Source organism: Phoenix dactylifera, chromosome 5 (assembly GCF_051530095.1).
Source record: "Phoenix dactylifera cultivar Ajwa chromosome 5, Ajwa_hap1_PhDact_Kaust_v1.1, whole genome shotgun sequence".
Lineage (NCBI taxonomy): Eukaryota > Viridiplantae > Streptophyta > Magnoliopsida > Arecales > Arecaceae > Phoenix > Phoenix dactylifera.
The window spans coordinates 18,298,170-18,324,399 of NC_143194.1; the positions used below are offsets into that span (position 1 = coordinate 18,298,170).

A 26,230-nucleotide genomic window follows, 5' to 3' on the forward strand; every position below is an offset into this window, starting at 1 on the left:
AGAAGTTAGAGAAAGTCGAGATAGGAGCAATGCACTGCCATTGTCCTTTAGGAGGGAGAGGTTTGAAATTGACTATGAAAATGAAAGTTTTATGGTGAAATTGGGAGAAAGGGTCTATGGATGCAGAAAATAGTATATTTCTAACATCCCATGCCATCATCTATGGCAGCCAAAATGTTCATGAGAAAGGATGCTGAGGGTTATGTTAGTGAATGGTATTTTAGGAAAACATACATAAGGGCATAAGAGACCATTATTCAACCAGCCCTCGATATGCAATCATAGCTCTAAACTCCGTATGAACCTATTGCTATCCCTTTCCTAAGGGCACATCCTTGTAGGCCAAAACAGGTAATTTCACTCTTATGTTGTAATTCCTAAGAGTGGGGGCACAACTCAACGACTTGTAAGGGTCCAGGAAGGAACAGATGCAAAAGAACCAAGTTACAGAAGGTTAGGGAAGCAACAACCAAGGGCAAGACAGCACTTAAGGTCAGGAAGGAAAACAAAAAGGTAAGGAAAAGATTGTATCAAAAAAAGGTGGAAAGGACACAAACCATATGATATCATGTTAACTATTTTTAAAATAATGCATAGATTAGAAATATGGGATCTATCCATGTAGATGACCAAATCATCCTTCTCTAAAACCCTTTGGTCTCTGCGCCTTGATGGTTTTTGGGTGCACCACAGTGATATACTTTCTTGATCTAGGATTTGAAGTGCAAAAACTGGATCCTGCTCATATGATCTCCCTATTTCTGACTCCCTGCTCGGTGGCAGCATCAGTTTTCTGCGTGACATTATGGGGTGGTGCAATCAAGCGGAAGTGGTCAAATCAAATCAAAATGTGCCTTGTGAGTGCTATAACATAACAAACTCACTCCGAGTGAGATTGAGGATCTTTTTACCGCTGTACGGTAATTCTTTGCATAATGCTCACAAGCTTTGTACTGATTGGCTATGATTTTAAGATCCTCTTTAGCCCAGTAAAATGATGAGTCTTGAAAGAACTATTTACTTAGGCATCACACATTTTACTATGACCAGCTACCGTCCAAGGAGTCGATATCATTGCACGCTCAACACCTATATCAGTTGCAGGGTGAATGAACTCAAATCCACTTCGTTTTTAGCTAATAGCAAGGCTTAGCAGCAAACGGGAACTTGTAAGATTTTATCAGGCTAGCATAGATGCATTGCACGTCATTTAGTTAGCTCGATGTATAACTTTCCAATTTGTACATGAAACTGTTCAAGGACATCATGAATGTGAATCATCCATTTTAAAGTCCAAACATGCATTTTTATTACCTGTTATAACTTAATTGTCAGTGTGAATGTAGTAAATGCACAAAGATGGTATAGAACGGTTGAAGGCAGAAACACAGGAAATGAAAAAAAGAAATAAGGGTACAATCACCAGAAATGGCATTGAGAATTTCCAGAAAGAGACCCTCTGCAGTTGCATTTTCCTTGAGCTTATATGTGTAACCAAGGAAACGAATAAACATCTAACAAGTGCACTACCAGAAAAAAAACATCTAACAAGTGTAAAAATACAAAAAGAACAAAAAACAAAAGAAAAACAAAAGGCAAGAATTATGGTACAACTACATATATATCAGCTCGTGAGGTCAATGACAAAAATGTACATAGATAAAAAATAAATCAGCTTCTCGGTTTTCTTTGCTGCGATCTCATACTGGCTCTACGGGCTACATCCCAAGCCTTTTGTGGTGCAAAAACACCTTGCTGTGATGCGAAAAATGACTCATAACCTGGTGAATCAAAAGCAAAACCAGTGTGCTTGGATTTTTCCCGGGGAAGCTGGGAAATCGCATAGCTCCTAGCTTCATCTGGTGTTAGATGATTGGCAACCTCCAGCAACTCAATCCTGCTGCTATCTTCAGGGTCATTCTTGTGAATCTCCTGAACAATTTCATAATCATAGGGGTAAAACCATCTCTGAAACCTGGAACCAGGAGGTGCTTAATTAGTTCAGTATGACTGCAATACTCCATTGAATTTAGCTTATGAAGCAGAGAATTTGGTGTATGCCACAAAGAAATGGTGCGATGGAAATAGTTATAATGTAGTAATATAGGACATAAAACTGTAACTCTGATTTCAACAGCAACAATATCAACTGGTCAGTACAGTAGATGATGCTGGGTCCCACAGAACAAGGTCGATGATAACCAATATTATAAAGGAATCCTTCTTGAAGAGAAAAAAGCTAAAGTCAAGAGAAACAAGCTGATGAAAAGGAAAGAGAGTAAGAAATTACTATGAAGAACCACATCCTCTCTCTTTTTTCTTGAACTTCACCATCTATCCTAATTTCTCTTATGCCACAAGCAAGCAAAGTACTAAAGAATAGTTTCAGACTTTCAGTTATACGATTTCTAAGTTGTACACGTATTTCTCCTTAGCCATGTTCAAATAAATTCCTAGACAATATCCTGCTTCTTGAGCCCAAATATTTGAACTTTTGGGGAAACCAACCCAAAGCTAACCAGTGAAACCCAGTTTCACTCAAGAATGATATGGAAACCTAGGTTCAACAAAAACTGGTGGATTTCAGTCTAGTTTCAGAGATTTAACCCAATTTCATCTAATCTTAATTGAAAGTAGACCAACATGTTAAAAAGTGGAAGTGGTATGTGTGTAGTTAAATCATTGTATAGAAAAGATATGCCGTCTCGATACAGAGCCCCATACTGGTGCCATGTTATCACTGTATTGGTATGGTATAGTACGAGGCCGGTACGGTAATGCATCCTATACCATTTGGTTTGGTACGATACTGCATACCATCGTATAGTACATATGCAGTATGTAGCATGCATATGTGGCCACATAAGCAGTTCATATCTTTTGAACATCTAACAGAAATGTTGGTATGAACAATTTAGTAAATGATTAGCAATTGTCGTTTTCAATTTTTTAATGAAATGATAATAATATAAGAAAGAGTTTTGTTATTACTGTCTTGTCTCTGTAAATTTACCTTTACTCCTTTCTCAACCGACACATAACAGTGTACTTCCGAATGATCAATCTACTATTAGCTTCCTAGAGGCCTAATACTCAATCCAATCTTGCCAAGCTTATGTATAGGTATGTCTCTTCTGTTTACACCTCTCTATCTCCCTCTCTTTACATCCCAAGCAAGCCAATAACATCTAGCTTCACGACTGCAATTCATGAACAACTTTAGTAAAGTCACCTCAATGGCAACCCCTGGTTCACCAAAACAAGACTAAAGCTCAAAACCTTTTTTCAGCTAAGTGCAGATTTCTGAGTGCAGTGGGTTTGTGCGCTTGCGCATCAATGAGGAAGAATGATTTGCACATAAGCACTTCACCTTATATGGTGCAAACCATATTGGTCCATCTTCAGGAACTCCCTCATCTTTTACAACTTCATTCCGACCATCCACTCTTCGTAAATTCATTCCTTCTAAGCATCATGGGTTGATCCTGAACTATGGTAGTTTTCTCTTTCATCTAAATCTCTTCTATCTTGATGGATGCTTGCCCTCCTTTGAGTGGGATTGTTTTCTTCCACACCAGCGGACAATTGCATTGGAACTTGGAAAGCATCTGTGTTTATTAATCCTAGTCCTATCTGGAGCCTTGTCAAAATTCCAATTACAAATAAGGAAATTTGCCTCAACTTTTAACACTTACTCCATCAATCCCTCTCTCTCTCCCTTCCCAACACAACGACTCCCCTCCCTCTTTTGCTCCCCTCCCAACACTACTAGCACCACTGCCAGCCACCCATGAGCAATGCCCCCTTCTTCCTCTGTCAATCTTCTCTCCCTTTCTCTCCATCCCTTGCAACACCACCAGCCCACCACTGTTGGACACCACCATGAACCGCTTCCTGTCCCTTCTTCCCTCCCTCTTTTCCTCTCTCCACCCCGTTCCCAAGAACACCAGGACTGCTGGTTCCCACGGGAGTCTGACATGAGTTAATTGAGCTCGATCTTGGCTTGAACCAATTTTTGATCTTCAATGAGCTGAGCTTAAGCTCTAGTTTCTCAGCTCGTCTCTTGCTTGAGCTGAACATTTTTTTTTTTAATTTCGAGACAAGCTAAAATGGAGCTTAGCTCACTCGGTTTAGGCTCATTTACACCCCTAGTAGCAGGGAGCTTAAGAGGCACACAAAAATGGCAATAGAAGGGATTATAATGTTAAAATCTCTATATGTATCCAAGGCAAAAACATCCAGCTAACCAAGTTAAGGAGTTCAGTATACCCAATAAGAGATAATTATAGAAAAAGTTTACACCTAACAATGTGAAAAATACTAGTTGGAAAAGAGGATTAACACACAATCTAGCAAAAAAAGCATTAAGAATGTACAGTACACAAGTAGACTTGTTCAGGGGCCGGATGGCCTGCCCAGTTTGCCCAAGCTCGAAACCTTTTTGGTGGGCTCAAGCAAAGATTTTAGGGCAGAAAGGCCAAGATGGGCCTAGAAAATGGGCCCATTTAATAAATGGGCTGGGCTTGGGCTTGGGGACAAAAGCCTAGCCCAATCCTGGCCTAGCCCAAACTTTGTTTTTCTTGATTGTTTGTTTATGTTAATGTCTTTGTATACTTAATTGACAACTAGTGTTGATATATGAACTTAATGTGACAATAGACATGTTGTATATTGTTGGTGATATTTAATATATTCATATTCATCATTTTTTAAATATTTTTAAATATTTTTTAGCATTTTTTAAAAAATAAAAAAAATTGGTTAGGAAGCTCAAGGCCCAACCTAAAACCCAAGGATCAGACTTGGGCTTGGAAAGTAGGCCCGAAGGCCAGGCCAAGCCAGGCCTAAGCCTATGTAAATTGTGTTGGGAAAAGCCCAGCCAGAGCACCAAGTCATGAACAGTTAAAGCACAATAAATGAGGAAACAGTGAGCACAGTAAAGGAGGAAACAGTTAGAAAAACACATTCAAGGAGAAAAATTAGAAGATTCTAAAAGAATAGTCATAAATCTTATGTAGTAATGTGCTTATGAGCGCCATCATAAGATAAGAGAAGGCCCAAGTGGAAAATCATAACAAGCACTTAGCAAAGCACTATATTCAGGTTTCATTGGATGCAGTGTTCAACCAGGAGGATTTGAGGTCAATTGCAACTACGAATTCCAGTTTTTCTTCAAGGTCTAGATCTTAAGTTTATCATTTTAGACATCATTGCACTATCTCAAACAGATCTCTCAGTTTGAGACTTACAGAAGTATATTACCTGAGCAAATATATCAAGAATTAGCCAGTAATTTGAAGTCTTACCCTTGATATAAGAAGTCGCCAAGAAGTGCAGCAACAGGAACGAGCAGAAGTGTGAAGTAGAAATAAAAAGTGCTCATCAACACATAGATAACAAAGAATACATTTTCCTGAAAGAACAACACAAAAATTAGATGCACATATATCTGAGTAAACAAACAGAACAAATTCAAGGAACTTACTTGTCTGTCATATGGGGTCATTATTCCTGAGTATATGAATATAAACACAAACCACGCTAATATGCTCCCCCAAATACTTAGATGGTGCCACCGTGTAACTGAATTACATGCCATAAGAAGGCGCAAGTTGACAGTCACCACAACACAAGTAAAGGCCATTGTGCTGACATCCCAAAGACCAAATACCTTCCCGGATGAATTGTGACCAGCCTGACTTGCAGCAGTCGTAAAGTAATACAAAATCAATGACTGATAGACAGCAAAGAAAGCCCATACTGCCACGACTCTCCATTTGAAAAACATATTTCTAATTCCTTCTCTGTAAAGCTCCGGATACTTTTTCGACAAAGAAGCACTGACATCCTGGAAAAACAACCAGACATTACCAGTAAAGCAACAACATTCCAATAGCATTCCACAAATTGATGTCGAGATCTTGCATGGCATTAATTTAAAGAAAAGGTAACAGAACTTATTGCTATCTCAAAGAATACCTTGTCAAACAATCCAACAATGATAACTGGTAGTGCTGTAAAAATGACATTATACAATGACTGGAACCAATCATCGTAGAATCTCTGACCAGAAAAACCAGTTTGGAAAGTAAACCAAAACTGAGTCAATGTAAAGGTAAGATTTTTGTAGAAAAAATAGGTGATAACCTGCAATGGAGAAACTGAAGGTTACTTTCTTGACAACAACAAAAGACTTTCGGGGACAAGAAATTCGCAAAAAATTCCCACCTTGCACAATCTGAGGTATGACCATCGACCATGCACAAGGAGAAGATCAGTAAGGAAGCGAAACTGAGCAATTGCAAAATCACTGGCCATTACAGCTTGCATTCCTTCAAGTCCACTTATGCCCACACCAACATGAGCAGCTTGAATCATACTCACATCATTTGCACCATCACCTATACTCAGAGTGATCTTCCGAGCACCTTTTTTAACCAGACTAGTGACCTTCAAAGAAATGTATACATTAATTAAGAAAATAATATATTAATCATGACTACAAAATTATACATGCCCAGAAAATAAAACACCATGACAATGATCAATATTGGTTTAACTAGACGAAAGAGAAGCGCATATAAAAAGAGCTACAAGAGCCATTGGAACTGGTGGCAAAGTCATACACAGGAAAACATCAAACAAGTAGAAAAGAGAAGGCAAATCCAATAAATCATTTAAAAGATTGAAAAAAAGTCTGCAACGAAAGTAGAGTATTGAAATATATGATCTTTTTTCAGATTCATGTAGCTTCAAACCTAAAAATGTAAAATTGGAAAACAAAAAAGGAGAGAGACAAACTGATGTTCAAAAATTAACCATATGAAATATCCAAAAAGTGACCACCAACTCTGTTTCATAGTAGTGGATTACATGTTATGTCTATGAAATAGATATTAGCATCCTGGAAATCTTAGTATTTGCTAGACGATGACATTCCTTGTTTGCGTATGAGATAAATCATACCAACTATCTTAAGAAATAAGTCATCTTCAAAGCACATGCAAGTTCTTTCAAACATGGCTCAATATTATGCATGTTATCATGCTGATTATGTAAAATATGTATCATTCCTCAAAAATCTCAAGTTCTCAACTATCAACACGAAACTACCAAAAAGAAAACCTCAATTTTGTAAACCATTTGTGCATGCATAAGTGCATGTATACAAGGACCATAATCTGTGAAATTAATTACAGTCACTCAAGCATAGCAAGGACAAACTTTACCTGTGCCTTTTGTAGCGGAGAAACACGACAACAAACTACAGAACTACAATTCAAGCTCAAGTTGAGCAGATTCACACGTAAATTTGGGTCCAGTGCATACATCAAACATTTGCCATCAATTATAAGGGCCAACTTTGTTCCTGATATAGCATGCAAGTATTCCTGAGCTTCCTCGAGGCATCGTTTCAGAGCCTGTTTTACTGAGTCTCTAATAACACGTGCAATTTCTACAGGGTCCCCCTGAAAGTATGTTATACAGAATTCAACAACTGAAAATTTTTAAATGTTATTACATTGAACTTAATTAAGCATACATAAAGTTGTGCTACATATGGTCCAAGGAAAAAGAAAAATGAACAGAATGGAAATGAAAGCAAATGGTTAGCAGAAGAGAGAGTGAGAGAGAGAAGAGGATATGCAAGAGGGATGAAAGTAATGATGAACTCCAACAAATTAAGAATAACAGATTCATACTAGCTGGTTCAGGAATAGTCTGACCATAGGTTTAGAACTGTCTCGTAAATGTTTTTCATAAAAATAATGCACAAACTTCAAAATAGCATGGATGCGAACTTTACGCATAATATAGCAGTATGGGTTAATCTTACCCTATCTTCAGCCTCTCTAATTGCATCAGTTTCTGAACTGATGGTGAATTGCTTCATGTCATTATTGATCAAGTTGCATGCTGCAAAGAAGGAAAGATCTAGTAAACTCAAAGTTTCTTTAGAAAAAAAAAGACCAAGTGATGGGACAGAATTTCATTCCTCTACTAACAATTACAAACCATACCATATTGTTGGCACTTTCCAAATACTTTTTCTACAGAAGATCATAATGCAAAGATCACAACCTGTAAGATCTAAAACGTTTATCTTACCATAAGCTATATTTATTGCAGTTTCAATTTTATCCCCTGTTAGCACCCAAATCTTTATCCCAGCTCTAGATAGAGTTTCTATACAAGATGGCACCCCTTCTTGAAGTTTATCTTCAATAGCAGTGCAACCTATTAGCACCAGATCCTTTTCAATTAGCTCTGCCACCTGCAAGAAATAATGTCAAGAGATCATCTAATTAGTCTTATGACCTACAAACTAGCCTCATAAGAACATTCATGTGCAGACATTAGTGCTGGTAACTAGATCCAAAAACATGGTAAAACATCCAAAATACTTGTCCCAAACGACAAGTACTTGCACACATGAATCACAACTGCTTCCTGTAAGCTGCCAAATGATATTTGTGACAGTAATCTAGACACAAAAGGCATGGTTTGATCCAAATCCTTTGCACTAGAATACCTTTCATATCTTGTTGAAAAGATCATCCATCAGATCCTTCAAATTTAACTTTTTCCTACTTAATAGAAAGCAAGGTCCGCCGTACCGGTACCGGTCGGCGTACCGGTGGCCGGCCGGACCGGTACGGTACCGGTCCGGTCCGGTCCGTACCGGCCGGTACCGGTCCCGTACCGGCCGGTACTCGGTGGTTTCAAAAACCACAGCGCGCGGCGCTGTGGTTCTAAAAAAAAAAAAAAAATCATACCGGTGCGAACCGGCTGGTTCGCACCGGTACGAGGCCGGTACCGGCCGGTACGGGCGCCGAACCGGCCGATACGGGCGCCGAACCGGCCGGTACGCACCCGTACCGGCCGGTTCGGATAAAAAACCGGAAAATACCGGTTTTTTATCCGTTCCGGTACCGGTCCACGGCCGGACCGGTACGTACCGGCCCGTACCGGCCGGTACGGACCGGTACGGCATTCCATGATAGAAAGGGTTTCCTCCAGTGAAAATTTTCCATCTCAAGAAGAAAGGAAATATATAGTTGTCTTGTCTATAATAATTTCTGGAAAGAGCGATCTCATGATTATTTGAGAAGTGAGCTTATTTTTTGACAGCTCCGAAACAACTTAGTCTGTATATTAGCATGAACAGATTTATCATTGCATAAGGAAATGCCAATCTTAAAATATACAAACTAGCATCCCAACTGGTTCGATCCCTTAAAACATCTAAGAGCTGTTTGGTCGAAGTTTTTTCTTTTAATAAAAAATTCAAAATGAATGAGTTTTACAAAACCAGAAAAAATAAGTTTCATGAAAAACCGGTTCGCCCTATTTTTATTAAACATGTTTATAGAGGACCATATTCTATGATTATCTGCTTTAGAAAACTTATAGACAACTAAAAGCCCCTTAGGTTCCTCTTATCTCCAAAATCATGTCCCAGTAAACACCAGTACTGGATTTTTTCTAGAACCAACCATTGAATGATTGATTTCCTTAACGAAGCTGGAAGATCTAAACCTATGGAGACAAATTTTCATTTTTGGGTCTCCATTCATTCCACAATTTCTATTTCGAGGTCAAATTCATGCAAGCAAACAATTTTATTCATTCTTTATGGTTTGAAAAACCTACAGGATTAGCTATTGTATTGTTGAGGAAGGTAAGCACCAAGATATGCCATACTGTACTGTATCAGGACAGTACGAAACGTACCGTACCGGTCCAATACTGGTGTGTAGTATAGGGGGCGTGCCAATACTCGGAACACCGAACTGGCTCCCGTATCGAGCGTACCAACACAATAATAGAGTGGCACTGATATGGAGCCCGATACCGAGATAGCATTCGTTGATAGGAACCAAGTCTATAGTCTTCTGATGCCACTACATAAGCCAGTGCAGTCATATGGAACAGGGAACTAGCACTGAATGGGACTCTCAGGTCAGTTTAAAAAAAAAAAAGTTTTGGTTCCAAATTTGCTCTTCAAAACTATACCACTTCTATAGCTTTACCATATTCTATCTTATGTTTCTCAAACTGCTCCCTTCTCCCTCCTCTCTACATCCTACCTGTATTTCTGATCTTCCTCCTCTTCTTTCCCCTCCTTATCCCCTTAGCCCTTGTCTTTGCCTCTATTTCAGACCCGCAGGTAACAGCTAAACATGCAAATTCATATCACCCATTAAAGAAAAACAAGACCGGAAACAGAAAAAAGCAAATTTTCAAAGCAGCCAAAAGAAACCTAGTAAAACAGAAATTCAAACACTCCAATAATCAAATCCAAAAGACAAAGAAACAAAAAATTCCTACCCATCTAACAGAAGTTGAAGAACCCAAAACAAATGACAGCAAAGGGTCCTAAGGAATTCTCAACATCAGCGATATAATTTGCTACTAGATCTCATATTTTCATTTGGTATTGAAAATGATCTGCTCCTCCAAAAACCACCTCAGGCTACATATTCATTTTCAATCTCGATGTCACGACTCACAACTGACCATGATTTGTAGGAAAAAAGACATTTCTACAGGATATCAAAGGCATAAGAGGCACTTTCGGTGAAGTGTTGGACATTTTTAACTTCTGAACAAACTCAAGTCGTGTGAACGTAACACCGCAGATGAATGAACCTCTCCAGTAAGAGGTCCAGATAGAAGGCACATTATTGAGGAGACTGATGAGGGCACTCGGTCCCCAAGCCCCACACCATTGCCTTCCGTTGCCTCTTGGCTTCTTGCCGGGTGGCAATGCTGCCGTGGACTGATAGGAAAGTAAGCTCCAAGGTTTTGCCCGTAGAAATTGGAAGTGGCAGCAAATTTTTACGCCTAAATTGGTTAGAACACACACTTGGATGGGTGGAAATTGATTGCACAGAAGCTATTCATTTGAACTAAAACGAGGAATACAAAGTACAAGTGCAGACGAATAAATCTAGTGGGGCATTACAAGGTTCCGCACTAGCCCAATCTATCAAGAATTCAGAAGGAATCCCTAATAGCCCAATCTAGCAAAGGTAGACGAACTTGTGGTTCTCCCTAACCCAAAAGCCCTAAGGCCGAATCTTACAAGTAGACTCTCCAGAGATTTCTTCACAATCTGGATGCCCCACACTTCTGCCTTTCAAAATTATTTATAGATTGCAATGTTGGATACGGTTGCTGGGATGCAGTTTTCCTTGGCTGTGGTTGGCTGCAGTTGGTGAGGTTAGCTGCAGTTGGCTCGCAGGATCCGGCTGACCGGGCCGCGCATCCTGGAAAACTGGGAGCGCACCCAGGCGAGGTTCTTGCAATGCTTCTCGATCTTTTGGAATCCCCGAGGTGGGATTTGGGTGGATGCCCTGTTGGTATAGTAGGGGGCCGCTGCTGCGGCGCATCTTCCGTGCCAGCGCACGCACGCACGGCCAAGGCTACGGCTCGGCCAGATCCATTTGCAATACTCCTCAGACTTTGGAACCCCCGGAGTGGGCTTTGGGTGGATGCCCTGCTGGGTTAGTAGGAAGCCGCTGCTGCGGCGCGCCCATGTACGGCCACAGGCGCCCGCGCATGGCCAAGGCCACAAAGCAATCTGGCTCGGGCCAGATCTATTTGCAATGCTCCTCAGTACTTTAGAACCCTTGTGGTGAACTTTGGTCGGATGCCCCGCTGGGGGAGTAAGAAAGGAATGCCCTATTGGGGTCGGACAAGAGCGGCTGGTTGAGCGCGTAGAAGCTTTGTGGGTTGCATGCTCGGCCATTGCCTTGTTTGACTGGCGCATGCAGCTGGGCGGGCGCGCAGAAGCTTGTGGGTTACGCGCTCAGACAAGAGCGCACGGCTGGACAGATGTGCAGAAGCTTGTAAATTGTGCGCTCGGTCATTGCCTTGTTTGGCTGGTGCGCGCAGCTAGACGGGCGCGTAAACACTTGTGTATAGCGCGCTCGGCCTCTGTCTTGCTCGGTTGGCACCTGTTGTGTTGATGGGGCGAATTCTGACGCGCGGGTTGGTCCTGCGCGCTGCGGCTGGTTTTGTTGACGTGCATAGGCGCGTCTTGGTATTGAGGACCCCCGCAAGCCATGCCGCAAGAGCAACAACCATGTGCCAACCGAAGGCCAAAGTAGTCATGCCAACCAAGGAAGGCCATCGGGCCATGAGAAGGCCAACGGAGGGTCAATCTAAGGCCAACTACTTTGCTTGGAAAGCCTTGGCCAAGCCTCTTCATTCGGCCGAGCACGCCCAACCTCGGCCGAGCCAACCACGCGCCCATGCGTGACAAGAGCGGCTGGGGGAGTAAGAAAGGAATACCCTGTTGGGGTCGGACAAGAGCGGTTGGTCGAGCGCGTAGAAGCTTTGTGGGTTGCATGCTCGACCATTGCCTTGTTTGGCTGGCGCACGCGGCTGGGCGGGCGCGCAGAAGCTTGTGGGTTACGCGCTTAGACAAGAGCGCATGGCTGGACATGCGTGCCCAAGCACCCAACCTTGGCCGAGCCCACCGCGCGCACAGCCCCGCCAAAGCCATGCCGCAGCCAAGTCCTGCCGCAGCCAACCTCACCTGCTACAGAGCGGCCATGCCGCAACCAAGTCCTGTCGCAGCCAACCTCACCTGCTACAGTGCGGCGAGGTTCTTGGGCAAGAACCTCGCCAGCTACAGTGTCCGCGCATAGCCAGGCCGCCAGCCAGCTCGCGCACACCAGGCCGCTATAGTGTCTGCGTGCCCAGGCCAGCGCACAGCAGCGCGCGTGCGCCCAAACCCGCGCACCCGCCCGCACCAACCAGTTTGTCGCGCGCCCAGTCCAAGTCCCACCCGGACTGGGATACGTCCAGCCAAGACGCGCGACCCAGTCAACCGGGACACGCACCCATGCAAATCCAGCCCTCCATCCTCTTCCATTCAACGGCCAAAAACAAAGCCAATGTCCAACCGTGGGAGGACCCTTCTTGGGTGATTTCAGCCACTAATCTCATGCCAATCGACGGTGGAAAAGCCTTAAATTCATAGGAAAACAATTTGCCATGTTTATCTAAGGGGTGTTACTTAGTTTTGTTTAGGGCTTAGCCTATAAATAGATATGTAGAGAGCCATTGAGGGGCATCTACAGTTATTCCAGAGTTGTGTTATTTTGTCGGCCGTAAGGCTTGGGCGGCGCTTGTGCCAATTTCGCTCCTTAGATCTTGTGTTCTAGGACTTGGGCTAGTGTAGATTCATCAATCTCCACTAGATTGGGCTAGAAAGAGATCTCTTTAATCTCTTGCTAGATTTCTTTTGCTTTCTTTGTTCTTGTTCTTCGTTCTTCCATTTAGTGGAATATAAATCAAGTTTGCTTTCATTGTTGATCTTTTTCTTGAGTTATTCCACAGGCGTTGCCTACAATCGGTCCATCATCATCGTTTTTGAAGGCACACGCAAGAAGCGCAAAAAAAAGGGGCTTGGTGAGGGGCTTTGGACCGTGAGCCCCCATCACTTGGCCTGCGTGTGCGCCTATTTGCTTTTGCCCCTTTTGGCCGCCTAAGGCTTGGTCAGCCCCTAGGCTCATCAGTTACCCGATCTGGTCCCCGAGTGTTGCCTGAACCTCGCCTGGCTGAGTGCCATGGCTATATGGTTTTCGGCGATTTCCATCAGAGACCTGAGGGATCATGTCTCCATTGATCCACTTGAGCACCACTTTCAGAATAGTACTATGTTTCAGGTTCCAAAGAAGAGAGAGAGAGAGAGAGAGAGAGAGAGGCAGGAAGTCGGAAGGGCACCAGCTAGGTGCAAGGAAAAAGGCAGAGAGAGGCAGAAGGGAATTGGATCACTGTACGAGGACTATACATGAAAATGAAAAAAAATCAACTAGAAACTGAATATGCCCGTCACCATGGTGTGGGAAGTGGGGATGGGAAACCTAGGCACGACTTCCTAGCTTCCCGCAGCTAATGCTAGACAGGAAGCTGTAAAATAACCAAAGAATGAGGGGGGGAAAAATGGCTCATAGAATCACACACTACTGCCCATTCTAAAATTAGAAGGGAAACTGATATTAGAGAAAATAATTGAGTATTTCGGATGCTAGGTTCCTATTCTTAGTAAAAGATTTATTAGCCAACTGCAACCACAGTGTCGCTTGTATGTAGAGATTCTCTACAAAATTTAAGCATACAACTAAAGAAGCAAATAAGTGTATTTGAGAGAGATATTAGTGGTATCAAGGTCCGCCGTACCGGTACCGGTCGGCGTACTGGTAGCATCCCGGACTGGTATGAAACTGATCCCATACCGGTGGCGTACCGGTCCGTACCCGTGGCGAACCGGTCCCGTACCGGTCCGAACCGGTTCCATACCGGTCCCGTACCGGTTCTTCAACAATAAATTACCGATACCGGATTTCACGCTGATCCGGTACCGGTCCCAGGCCGGACCGGTACATACCGGCCGGTACGGGCCGGTACATGAGTGGTATGTTTCCTTCATATTAACTTTGGCTTTTGATGATATTACTGAGATATGGTTGGGTGGTTCTCACCAAACAGTTAAAATGTCCAAGTGGAAAACAAGAATTGATGCCACCCAAATTCTATCTAATGTAGATGTATGATGCATTGATGCTAGATATCTTCAAAACTTTGCACAGTTTTGAGGCAAGTCAGCATGGCAACTTGTCTAGGAGAAGAATGTCAAGAACTGAAGTCATTTCAAACCCTGGAAAAAATTCCCATTAATTTGGTCCCCAATACCAATATGCGACCAGGTTGGAACATTTTTTTTTCTTTTACAGGAATAAGAGAGTTCCATGATAAGGAGATTGAGGACGTAAGCCAATATTAGAGGAATTCTGGTACTAATTTCCCATCTTAAGTTTATGTGCCAGATATCTATGATGACAGGAATTGCAGGGTCACTGAAGGATCAAAGAAGTACACACTTGAACATATTCTAGACTGACTTTTGATTAGGTTGATATAATTTATTTTAGAAAATTAATTATCTTAGGCTTGGGCTGACATGCGCAATGGTGCATGTTTGAGACCTGGGGCAGCCACTGTGCGAAGAAAAAAAAGGCCAAAGGTTAAGATTATCACCAGTTTGCTCCTCCAAAGACCCCGGATCATCGTTATGGGTAATTATCTTCTACTTCTAATAGCTTTTAGCTGTAGGGAGCTGATTATCGAGTCTAAGTCATCTATAAATTTAAGTATTTTAATACAAGGTTTTATTTTTACCTTGTAGTTTTCATGAAAGCATATTTTTTGGCTTTTTTATGTTTTATTTTTAGTAGATTTACTGACTAGTATAGGATGGCTTACAGAAGTTTCATGGTCATTAGAAGTGCATAAAATAATTTTGCTGACTTTCAGTATAGGCTTCCATGCTAATCAAGGTTTTCACTATTTCAGAAAATCTTTGGTTATCTTTTGTTGAGGAAGACTTAAAAATTTGTCTCAAATAAAAGATAGATATTTAGGTAGGCATTTAAGTTATAAATAAGGACCCGATGATTTATATTCTAATTATGAGTTGAATTACTGAAATCTCATGGTTATTTCTCTCATGGGAGCAATATATACATAAGTTTTAAATTACAAGGAAGGTGTACTCCTTTCGTCGCCTTACCATAAGAAAGAAGTCATGACATCAACTGGAATAAGACAGTGAATTCCTAGATATGCATTAGTACTTACTGTCTGTTCTGGTAAACAAATGGAAGTAATTAAGCAAACTATCAAATACTCTATTAGATGTATTAAAGTATGTATCAGAAGTATGTAGAAAGAAAATGCACACAAGTAGTACTAAACGTTAACATAGAACTGTTTCTTTAAACTCTTCTGAACTTCAGAAAGAAGATGATACAAATGAAGGCTTCTTCCACTACAATATCATAAACATAAACAACATTAAGATCATGGGAAATGCTAGGAGAATAGAACATGGAGAAAGATTCTTAAAAAGGTACCCCCCAACCTACCATGTTATTTACTATATCATTTTGAAATTTTTTTGCCTAGCATCATCAATGCAAATAAAAAAATAAGATGTCAAGCATGCACCTGTATGCTGTATTTAAACTAATCAGTTATTAAGCATATAACTTAAACTGGTAGCTTATTACGCATATAATTTAACTCCAAATAATAGGCAGAAAGATATATACTGTACAAAAAATAGTTACCCGACATTACCTCGTCAAGTTTTTTTTCACGATCTCGTAAAGAAGATTTGGCTTGAATAAATTTCTCATTCCATTTTTCATATGAATCAGTGCTTAGTTCGCGGTAGGCCAGACAGAGTGTACGCAAGCCAGCAGATCCAAACTCTTCTAAATGCTCCCTGGTTAATCTTTTGATATCATGATTTCCACCCCCCAATCTTTCATATATCACGGTATCAGCACCCTGGGATTTTTTTTTCTTTTGAGTTAAATTCAACTTAATAAGATATAAACAACAAATTTTCAAGTTTGAAATGTACCTTACAATAAAGAACAAGTCTTCCATTTGGGTATCGACACACCACAGATTGGCGCTTCCTTGTGCTATTAGCACATAAAGGGAACGTAAATGATAGTGGCCATGAAGCCAAAATTCATATGGAATGAAAATTATAACTAAAAGCACCCACCTATTAAATTCTAGAACATTTAAAATCTCATATGCAACCTCTTGAATTTTGCCCATCTTCTCGACATGTGATTCACGAATCACAACCGTAGTTGGTGTCCGCCTGACAGAAAATAGACAATTGAAATGGATCAAAATCAGATCTCCGTAACCATTTAACAATACTAAGTTGTGATACTTTGTTGAAATTCTCCAAGAAGCAGACCTTAGGGACAATATGATCTACGTAAATTCTTTGTCAGTTAATTTAAAACAGATAAAACCTTTCTAGATTAACAAGAATCTTCAGCCTGTTAGTTCTCTAGTTAGATGCACAACAATGTCTTGGGAAAAATTGCCTCTCTTTTAATTAATGTTCTTGGACACATGATATAGGTGTCCACCGTCCAAGTGTCCAGAAGAATCCATCACAGCGTTCTTCAAACACTTGAAGATGGGAACACATCTATATTATCTACATGTCTATAAATATGGATTGATGTATGCACATAATGAATTATGAGCTAGACCATTGCTTCTTAAGTTCATAAAACTTGATAAAATGGTTGCTCAGTGTCATGTTCAACTCGATAATGGTACATAAAACTTTCATAGAGAAGTGCCGAAGTAGGCACATAATGATACATCGATAATGGCAAAAGGAGTGTCATGAATTGACCCAAGTATCTAGAGTGTCCAAGTGTCTGAAACACCGAAACCCAAAATTTGGAGTGTCTAGGTAAAACTGCTTTTAATCTTTCCTACAATACAATGCTTCAAGCTTTTCTTTCACTTGTTTGTTAGAACATTCGGCAGAAGTTCTGTATGTTATTTGGCATACTACAAATGTTTGTTCTGGAGGCTGGTAATGAAATGTGGCGTCAAATTGCTTCTTCATACCAACTACGTTTTGTAGCCTAACATGCTTGACAACTCGAAGAGAGGAGCCATTGAGAAACACATGATCATGGATGGCTATGTCCACATTAAGGATTTTGGTACTGATGCATTCCTCAGTCTATACTCATTGTACCATACTATATCACTAAGGTACCACCTGTACACCCCTTAATATCATACCATACCATCCTCAATGGTACATTACCTTATTTTGCTATACCGGCGCCTAGAGACATAACTTTTGTTGGTATGGCAAGGTACCATACTAGTTAGGTACTGTCTGTTGGTATTGCACCTCATGTGATTTCCAAATTACAAAGCTTAGTTTGGAACAAAAAGGTAATGTTGACCATGCAAAGGACTATCAGTCAACCTCAATATTTTGGTTTATGGGATTGGGCTCATATATGTTAAATGGGAAAGTTCACCAAGTAAAACATCTAGAGAATTCCTTTTCACACTTTGCTTGAGTTCTAACAAGGCAAGGTTGCCTTAGCTATGACACTAGATTGGGTCAATACTAGATAGGCTATGTTGAGTAAGGTAATTGAGTCGGTAAACCACCCATGCATCTAAGCAATTGTCAAAGCAGTTACTTTAGTACAAAAGTAATTCAATCATCTTTTGATCCATCCACTTCATTTATTTATAAGACTAATTACAGTACACATGTAGATGCACGTGGCCATTAATGAAGAACTTAAGATTTAAGATTTATTTATGAAATTGTTTAACAGTTATTTGCTTTATTATATTTTAATCTAAATAAATTTTATTTGCACTAATATCATTTCATGAAATTATTTGTATATTAGAATTTAAATTATTGCTGCAACTAACCAACTATCTTGAGTTTGGACTATTGAGGACGTGGGACTCTATTATGCATAAATTAAAAAGTTTCAAAGTCCAATTATATTAGAATTCTTGTTTAGAAAAGATAGCTCAGGGTTATTTTTGGAATTGAAAAATGGGAAATCAAGCTGCTTCTATATAGTTTAAGAACGAGAATTTTCTATTACTAATTTCTAAGAAAGATTTTCTACTACTTTCAATAAACTAAATATTTTCAGAAAATCTCATACATATGATAAACTAAATATTTCCATGAGAAATCATCAACACTTAATAGCACTTTCAAATATACTGAAATTTGTAAAACTAGACTATACCCTTAAAAGAAAAAAAAATTAAGTGATAAAATATATTAATGTTTTTTTAATTAAATGAGTCAGTGGATCTTCCAGAACCCAAGTTGTGTGAATTTTCTACAGCTTGGTTACATGGAGGATCTTGATAGGTCAAAAAAAATTCTGGGCCAGATTCTTTTCCCGTCTAAAACCAACCAGCCTCTCCTTATTCGATGAGGGCCCCAGTACTAAAAATAAATCTGTCATATATCATGATTGTAGGATTTCCTACTGGTAGTGATGCTATGGTTTGAACTTTCTCGACTAGTAGAGATCATTTGGCTTTCTTGGTTATCCAACTCACTGGAGAACGGAACTAGGGTCTTAGCTCACTTTCTTAGCATTTCAATTACGTAATTTTTGCACTTTCTTCTTGCAATCTGGCTTTTCCTTTCTCCAACTTCATGGGTCTCACTAGCCATCAGCAGCGCAAGTTTTATTAATCAAAAGTAAACAAAATGTTACTTTATAATTTATAAATATATCTAAAACAGTTAGCAATTATCAGTTCCTTTTTTTCATATAAAAAAAAAATCTAGGCATTGCCCACCTACCTAGCTGCATAACAGAAAACCTGAGATGTCACCATCATCATGGTGAACTAAGCCTTAAAGGAAACAAGTTGTCTTTTCGAGGACAGCTAGGCAACAAGTTGTAATAATAACCATCTCTGGGTTATCTTCACCTTGAAAGAAATCATTGCATCTGCTATAAATCTGGTGAGAGACAAAGCTTCAAGTTGTAATGGTGCTTCTACCCTTACTAGCAAAACTACACATACACATGCACATGGAACTTTCTAATTAGATTAAACTAATGTCACTCTAATGACTATGCTAATGAACTTTTCAAGATAATTTAGATTGAGCTAATATATTTCTCAATCAATAATAAAGAGATGTTATAGCAGTTCAAACTTAATTGACTTACAATTTATTAGGAAAAGCATATGAACCATGGCTTCAAAAATATTATCATTGAATCACTATAGCTGCTATAACATAGAGCACACTCCTATATGTTAAAATTTGAAACAAATATTTTTACATTAAAACTTTGCTCTATTCCAGAAAACATAGATTAAGGGTGCAATTGGGTTAAAAGCAAAAAAAAGTAAAACAGAAAATCAGCATCATTGCCTACTTGTACCCATATCATGTCCAAAATCCAAACTCATAAAGTGACCATGGATTTTGAATGACAGCGAAACTCAAATCAAATAGCAAATGGACTTGCCAACAGGACTTGGTCCAGCTGGTTGACACCCTCTCCTCTAGGGAAAGGTCTTGGGTGGTTGTGTTCCCATTGTATTTCAAAAATGAAAAAAGAAAACAATAAAAGGATTTAGTAAAATCAGAATTGAACCAAATATACCTGATTGCATCAGGAAGGAAAAAATGTAAAAAGACCAGGATCAATTGTACGGCACAAATATAAGCGAAACTCAATCATATATCAGATTTGGGTTATTCATATGACAAGAAAATTTCAAATGTAAATAATCTTGGTATTGATTCCTCCCACATACTGCAGTTTCCTGCATATGGCACAGTTTTGGGTTATTATTCTTCTCACATGTGTCGTGCTATCATCTTTACCTTCCATGTTAGTCAATATGTATTACTTTTGAAGTTATCATACATCAGTTCCCTATGATTGCGAAGTGGATACTATACAGGACAAAAAGTTGACTAGAAGAATAGCAATTTCCATATGTACCAATTGAAGCAAAAAGTATACATTTCATGGTCTGCTATGACCGTACCAAGCACCTGACCAGTTGCCCGAAAGCACGGGTCGGCCGGGCTTGTACCAACACAATAGAGGAGGCAGGGGAGAGGGCAAATGGGAGAGAGGGAAAAAGAGAGAGAGAAGCGGGAGAGAGGGAGGGAGGCCAGCGAAGGCCAGCAGAGGGCAAGAGGCGGAGGCCACGGCTGAGTCCCCTATTTCGTTCGAAATAAGCCTCCTGCCCAGGCACTGGCCTCCGACGGCCCTCCGCCGGCCTCCCTCCCTCTTCCTCCCTCCGCCGCTCGCTCTCTTTTCCTCTCTTTCCTTCTCCTTCTCCCCTACGGCAACGGGTTTCATTTCCGATGCCGGCACCGTCCCGATCGGCCACCCTAACGACTCGGTACAACTGGAACCGCCCAGTTCAGGACAGTTCCGCCGACCCTGATATATTTTTTTGTGACTTGTATCAGCATGAAGACTGAATGAATGATAAATATCACTTGGAAATACATTTTGGAATAAGACATTAATATTTTCATTAGAACCATCTAGATGGCCAACTTAAATAAATTTGGGTCAAGATAACACCATTGATCAAAATAAAGAGGAGATGTCATTCAAAATATTAACTTAAGATATAAAATCCTTTCGTGCGAAGTTCTGAAATAAGATGTCATACAACAAAAACCTAAAGAATAATACTCTATTAGCATACCTATAAAAAAAGAACCCAAATTTTTTTGCTGCAGTTACTAGAGCAGCCTCATCCGGTGATGCAGCTTGATATGTAATCTTTTCTGGAGATTCGTCACCTTCTGGAAGAACAGTATGACATAGTGCAAGACATCTGAAGAATTCCTACACAGAAAATTGTATTTGAACTGAGAACAGCATGATTGTATGAATTGAATACCAAATGACCAGAATTATAATAAGAAAAGTAACAAAACATGAGAGAAAACTGGACTGGAAACATTAGATGATTTTGCAATTATGGAGAGCACACAAAATATTAGAGAACAGAGATCCACAAAGTAGTTTGCCAGTCTTCCAAATACAGTAAGCCCAATTATTTACTTTATTGTTTGATTGCCACTGAAATTATCTCTTAAAATTAATCCCCCTTTCTGGAGTGATTTTCATAGCATGAGATCTTGATTGGGGCAAAGGAGGGGCAGCAGCCTTGGCGGTAGCTCCCTGAATCAGGACTGAGCAAGGAAAAGCAACAACCCAGCGGGGTGCAGGTGTGCACAGACGCATGCGCGCACACATAGGAAGAGAGAGAGGGTTACAAGCGGTAGCCCTTCACTTGCACATGTAAGATGGGGCGCCACCAAGATAGGGTTCCTTGGCCCCCCCCCCCCCCTTCCTCATATTGAGAACTCGAGCACACACTGATCCAACACTAAACAGTGTGGATCAGGTGGCGTATTTGGGGCTTTAATCATCCAAGTGCCAGGACAAGACAATACATGGGGTGTATAGTAAGCTCCTGTACCATGAGATCCGAAACCTTGGATTTCAACATACATTTGGTCAGTCTAGTTCATTTTTCTTCTGGAGTTTTTATAAATAAAAACAGAAAACAAGAGCAAAAGCAAGTGGGCCCTCAGTTAACACTACACAATTAAAATTAATGGTAATAGTTATTTTTTATCCTTGCATATGAAATTTATGTAGATGGGAGCTTGATAAAATCAAAAGAGTAAGTAAAAAACAGTTAGTCCAAATGATTGTTGTAGAAAGTAAAATATTATTTTAGACAACTATGGATTATATTTAGTATGCATTTGTCTATTGAATTGTATTAAAATATAAAATGGTATTAATGAAAATTTAAGATAGGCACTCGTAGTCCTATTACAGAATTTTATACTACAGATTTTATATTTATGTAAGAAGCATGAGCAAAGTAAGCTTAGAAGAGCAGAAACAGAGACAACATTACTACATATCAAAGATAAGAGAAAAGAGAACAGGAAGGCAAAGGGAAAGATAAAGAGGGAGGAAAGAGGGAGAGGGAGGGGAAGATAAGGACTGAATAGGAATGAAGGAAATCCTTCTTTTTCTTTCAAAACAAACCACATACAATGAATTCATGCAGCCATAAGTAGGCCCTTTTTCTTCATGACTTCTCTACAAGCAAGCTAGGGCCTTAACTACTAGGTATCAAATCTTGGGCTCAAGACCTCCTTCGTCCTCAAAAACTGCCAATCTCTATGCTGGCATCTAAAAATCTTTCCTAAAAATGCAAAATTCTGAATCTTGCATCCGCTAGACAGACACCTAAAACAACAAGATATCAAATTACAATGTTCTTACTTAACCTAACAAATATATGTAAAGGGCATTTTTCCCACCAATCTTCTCAAAATAGGACTTCAAAGTCACTTTAGAAGTTAGCTAAATATAACTTCAGAAAATGAAATAGAATCAATGATCAACTAGTTTTTTTCTTTTTTGCCATTAGACACTCTAATCGCAAATAAAGAAAAATGGCGATACAGGTAAGGTCAAGGATATTCGGCAAAAAATGATAGATGGAATCTAGAAGGAAGATTCAAAAATCCAATACTCTCCTTTTTAATACAATATTAGATAAAAATGAATATTACCATACTACCAAAAAAGGCACAACTCTCTTTGGGATATGCCAGCAAAAATTCTTCAAAATTTAAAGAATAATTGATTTAACTGTTATAGCATTTATACATAACTAGTAATCTATGATAACTGATCAAGTTTGTTTTTGACATGCATGTCACGTGTCTATCTACTAATTTTGTTGAAAAAAAGGTTCAAATATCTAAAGATAAATCCCAAACACAGATTTCTAGAAAAATTGCTCCGAAGTACTTGATGATAAATCAAATTCTAATGATGCAGCTATATTAACACATGAATTACGCAAAAATAGAATCCAGAATTCTTCATCAAATTTCATATTCCAACTACTAGTGTTACGTTAGTTCATAGTAAGTGTATCATAAACATTAGCAAAGGGTAGCAAAGGCATGTATTACTAATTTGAATTTCATATGTGGTCCTAAATGGTCTACAGAATCAAATTCAAAATGGTTCCAGGCTATCCAAGTGAAATACACTTGTGACATGACACAAGAAACTTGACAAGATAACACCCCTTAAAGATATTTATTCCACTACAAACATTAGGTAGAGCATAACATTTCTACTACTTCTATTACAGAGATTTCGCTATCTACTTGCAATATTTGAGCAGATCAACTGGCAAATCCAAGGATTTTGTGAGAAGGATGAAGAGATTTTTGAACCAAATGTGGAATAATGACTCATGACGATGTGCCAGCATTCCACAATTGATTCATCTTCTATGTGATGGAATCATCAATATACTTGTCGCATATGATGGAGTAAAATGGAAGCTACAGAACGAGGCTGATAAGAACCAAGATCTAAAGGACTTATCATGTGAAGAATCCACAATGGTCTCTATTATAAAATATTGGAGTTCAAATATGGTGACTACGATGACAAACCTAAGCACAATCTAGCGTACACAAGGGAAGCGAAGTTGACTTGATCAGCTGTATTGGGGAAAATTTAAGAAACCAACCAGACCCTATTTTTTAGTTTTCTGCATTATGCTATACCTCATGACAGTTTTGCAGAATGAGAGAGATATATAGCATGTCCCAAGCCTTCATTTTCATCACTTTGTTTAATATCATAAGAAATGTCATGAACTCAGATTGGCAAACTGAGAGGCATATTTCAAGGGAGTGTTTGACTGGGGTAGCTAGCACAATTTAAAATGAGAACAAAATAGTTACTTTGAAAATATTTTTCTTCTCATCTTTATCTCCTCTTATTCTTAATTACTAGTGCACCTTATACCAGACAAGCAAAATTTTAAACAGCTTTTCAAGTTCTTATTCCAACCTAAGCTCAGTCACAAAAACTTCCTTAATCGTCCATCCTGTGACTCAAACAAGATACTTACCTAGCAGCACAAAACTTAACTCTAGCACCCTAATTTAAACCTCAAGACACCCCAGTTCCTTATTTAGAAAAGCATTGAGAGGAGCAAGGAAACTGCCCTATAATACTCCTTTTGCCTCCACAAAAATCCTTAACTATTGTCCAAAATCTATATCACATGGATTTAAGAGTAGTTTGTTGCCTAGAAAAACATCACTTTATCAGAAAATTTTCCACAACTCAGTCCTCCCGCTGCATAATATGTGAACCAAACTAATATGGAACTTATTAGCCTTACATCTCTATCAAGACAAGCGAAGGAATCGCTCCTATTTTGAACCTGATCTTAGATATAAATAAGAGTTCATTATAAGAAATAAAAAAAGTCCGCTTTGCATTAAGCATTCCAATATAATGCCCTAGAATGAGATATCCAGCTATTCCTCATGCCTCCTCCAGCGGGCACAAATACAAGCTAAATAACTACTACATAGTTTATCAGGTCCGCCGTACCGGTACCGGTAGGCGTACAGGCCGCCTACCGGACCAGTATGGTTCGGTTCGTACCGGAACCAAAACCGGTCCGATACGAACCGAACTACTGTTTTTATGTTTTTTTTGGTTCATGTCCGTGCACGGATGCGCGTAGAAAGCTTTTTTTTGGGGCGAGATAAATGCCACAGAGTGGCATTTAGTGGCATTAAATGCCACTGTGGCATTAATGAGCCCACGCGGTGGCATTTAGTGGCATTAAATGCCGCTCTGTGGCATTAATGAGACCACGGGGGCGCGTTGCCCCGCGTGGGCAGGGGAATCGCCCGCATGGCAGTTTGCAACACGGGGAACCACACGCGGGCGCAGTTCCCCAGCGCACGGAATTGCATGAAGCGGGGAATCGCGCGCCCGCGCATAGCCCCATGCATGGGGCGCTCTGCCCGAGAAGCACATGGCTGAAAGGGCCATGCGCTTTCCCACCACAACGCACGAAAATAATATTTACGTACCGATGTGAACCGGCCAGTTCGCACTAGTACCAGCCAGTACACGACCAATACGCATGCATACCGGTCGGTACCGGCCCAAGAATAGCTGGAACCGGTTTCCACACTGTCCGGGTACCGGTTCCAGGCCGGACCGGTCCGATACGGCCTGAACTTGCCGGTACGGACTGGCTCGGCAGACCATGGTTTATCCCATAAGCAAAAACGAACAAGCAAAGCCTACTAATCAGTTGGCTACCACTACACTCATGTGGATTAAGTTGTGACCACACAAAACATGGAACAAAATCACTGAAGAGAAAACATGATTAATAATTTGTATCATATGCTAAAGATATTTATATATTAACCCTTAAATCAATATATATTAATAAGACTGCCTCACAAGGAAAAGAAGAAGGAGAAGAAGAAGAGAGCAAATAGCACTAAATAGAGGCCCTTTTCCTGCTCATGCCCCAACTGAATACCTTCTTCGCATTTTAAATGAAGCATGATCCCAAGAAAATGGTTGTTATATATATATTAAAAAGATACTTTCCCTTATGATTAATAACTGTGTGTGTCTCATGAATGTATAATTGAAAAAAATGTTGCTTATCATAAAGTAAAAAAAATAAAAAATTCAACAGTAAATAAAGCCCTTAACATCCAACTATGTTGAAGTTTGAATATTCTGAATTTTAGGTATGTCGTTACCAAAAGTGGATCCAGGTGTAGGAGCAAATTCAGGTTTTGACGCAGGGAAACAGATCTCTTAAATATTTTTAATAAATAGTTGTGGAAACAAGTTTCCATGGAGACTCCAAAACAGGTGTTGGCACCCTAAGTAGAAGATTCTTGCCACAAATGGTATGTCACAAAAATATCTTAGAGGGAAAG

The 26,230-nt window shown here is 39.8% G+C and overlaps 1 protein-coding gene across 3 annotated transcripts in view; it reads right to left on the bottom strand.

The window, feature by feature from the left end:
- Positions 1-1,408: 1,408 nt before the first annotated feature.
- The window catches only part of ALA3 (aminophospholipid ATPase 3), a 55,618-nt gene continuing 30,796 nt past the window's right edge, over positions 1,409-26,230 (bottom strand). For 2 of the 3 annotated variants that reach the window (XM_008805204.5, XM_088721734.2), the window contains exons 16-27: positions 21,106-21,248; positions 16,595-16,696; positions 16,445-16,508; positions 16,156-16,368; positions 8,110-8,275; positions 7,838-7,917; positions 7,230-7,469; positions 6,229-6,450; positions 5,980-6,147; positions 5,486-5,848; positions 5,307-5,413; positions 1,409-1,975 (exon numbers count right to left, since the gene is read on the bottom strand). In XM_008805204.5, the coding sequence (XP_008803426.3) occupies positions 1,672-1,975; positions 5,307-5,413; positions 5,486-5,848; positions 5,980-6,147; positions 6,229-6,450; positions 7,230-7,469; positions 7,838-7,917; positions 8,110-8,275; positions 16,156-16,368; positions 16,445-16,508; positions 16,595-16,696; positions 21,106-21,248 (2,172 nt within the window). In that variant the 3' untranslated portion in view covers positions 1,409-1,671. The remainder of the gene's footprint in view (positions 1,976-5,306; positions 5,414-5,485; positions 5,849-5,979; positions 6,148-6,228; positions 6,451-7,229; positions 7,470-7,837; positions 7,918-8,109; positions 8,276-16,155; positions 16,369-16,444; positions 16,509-16,594; positions 16,697-21,105; positions 21,249-26,230) is intronic. The other variant, XM_088721733.1, reaches the window with a different exon arrangement.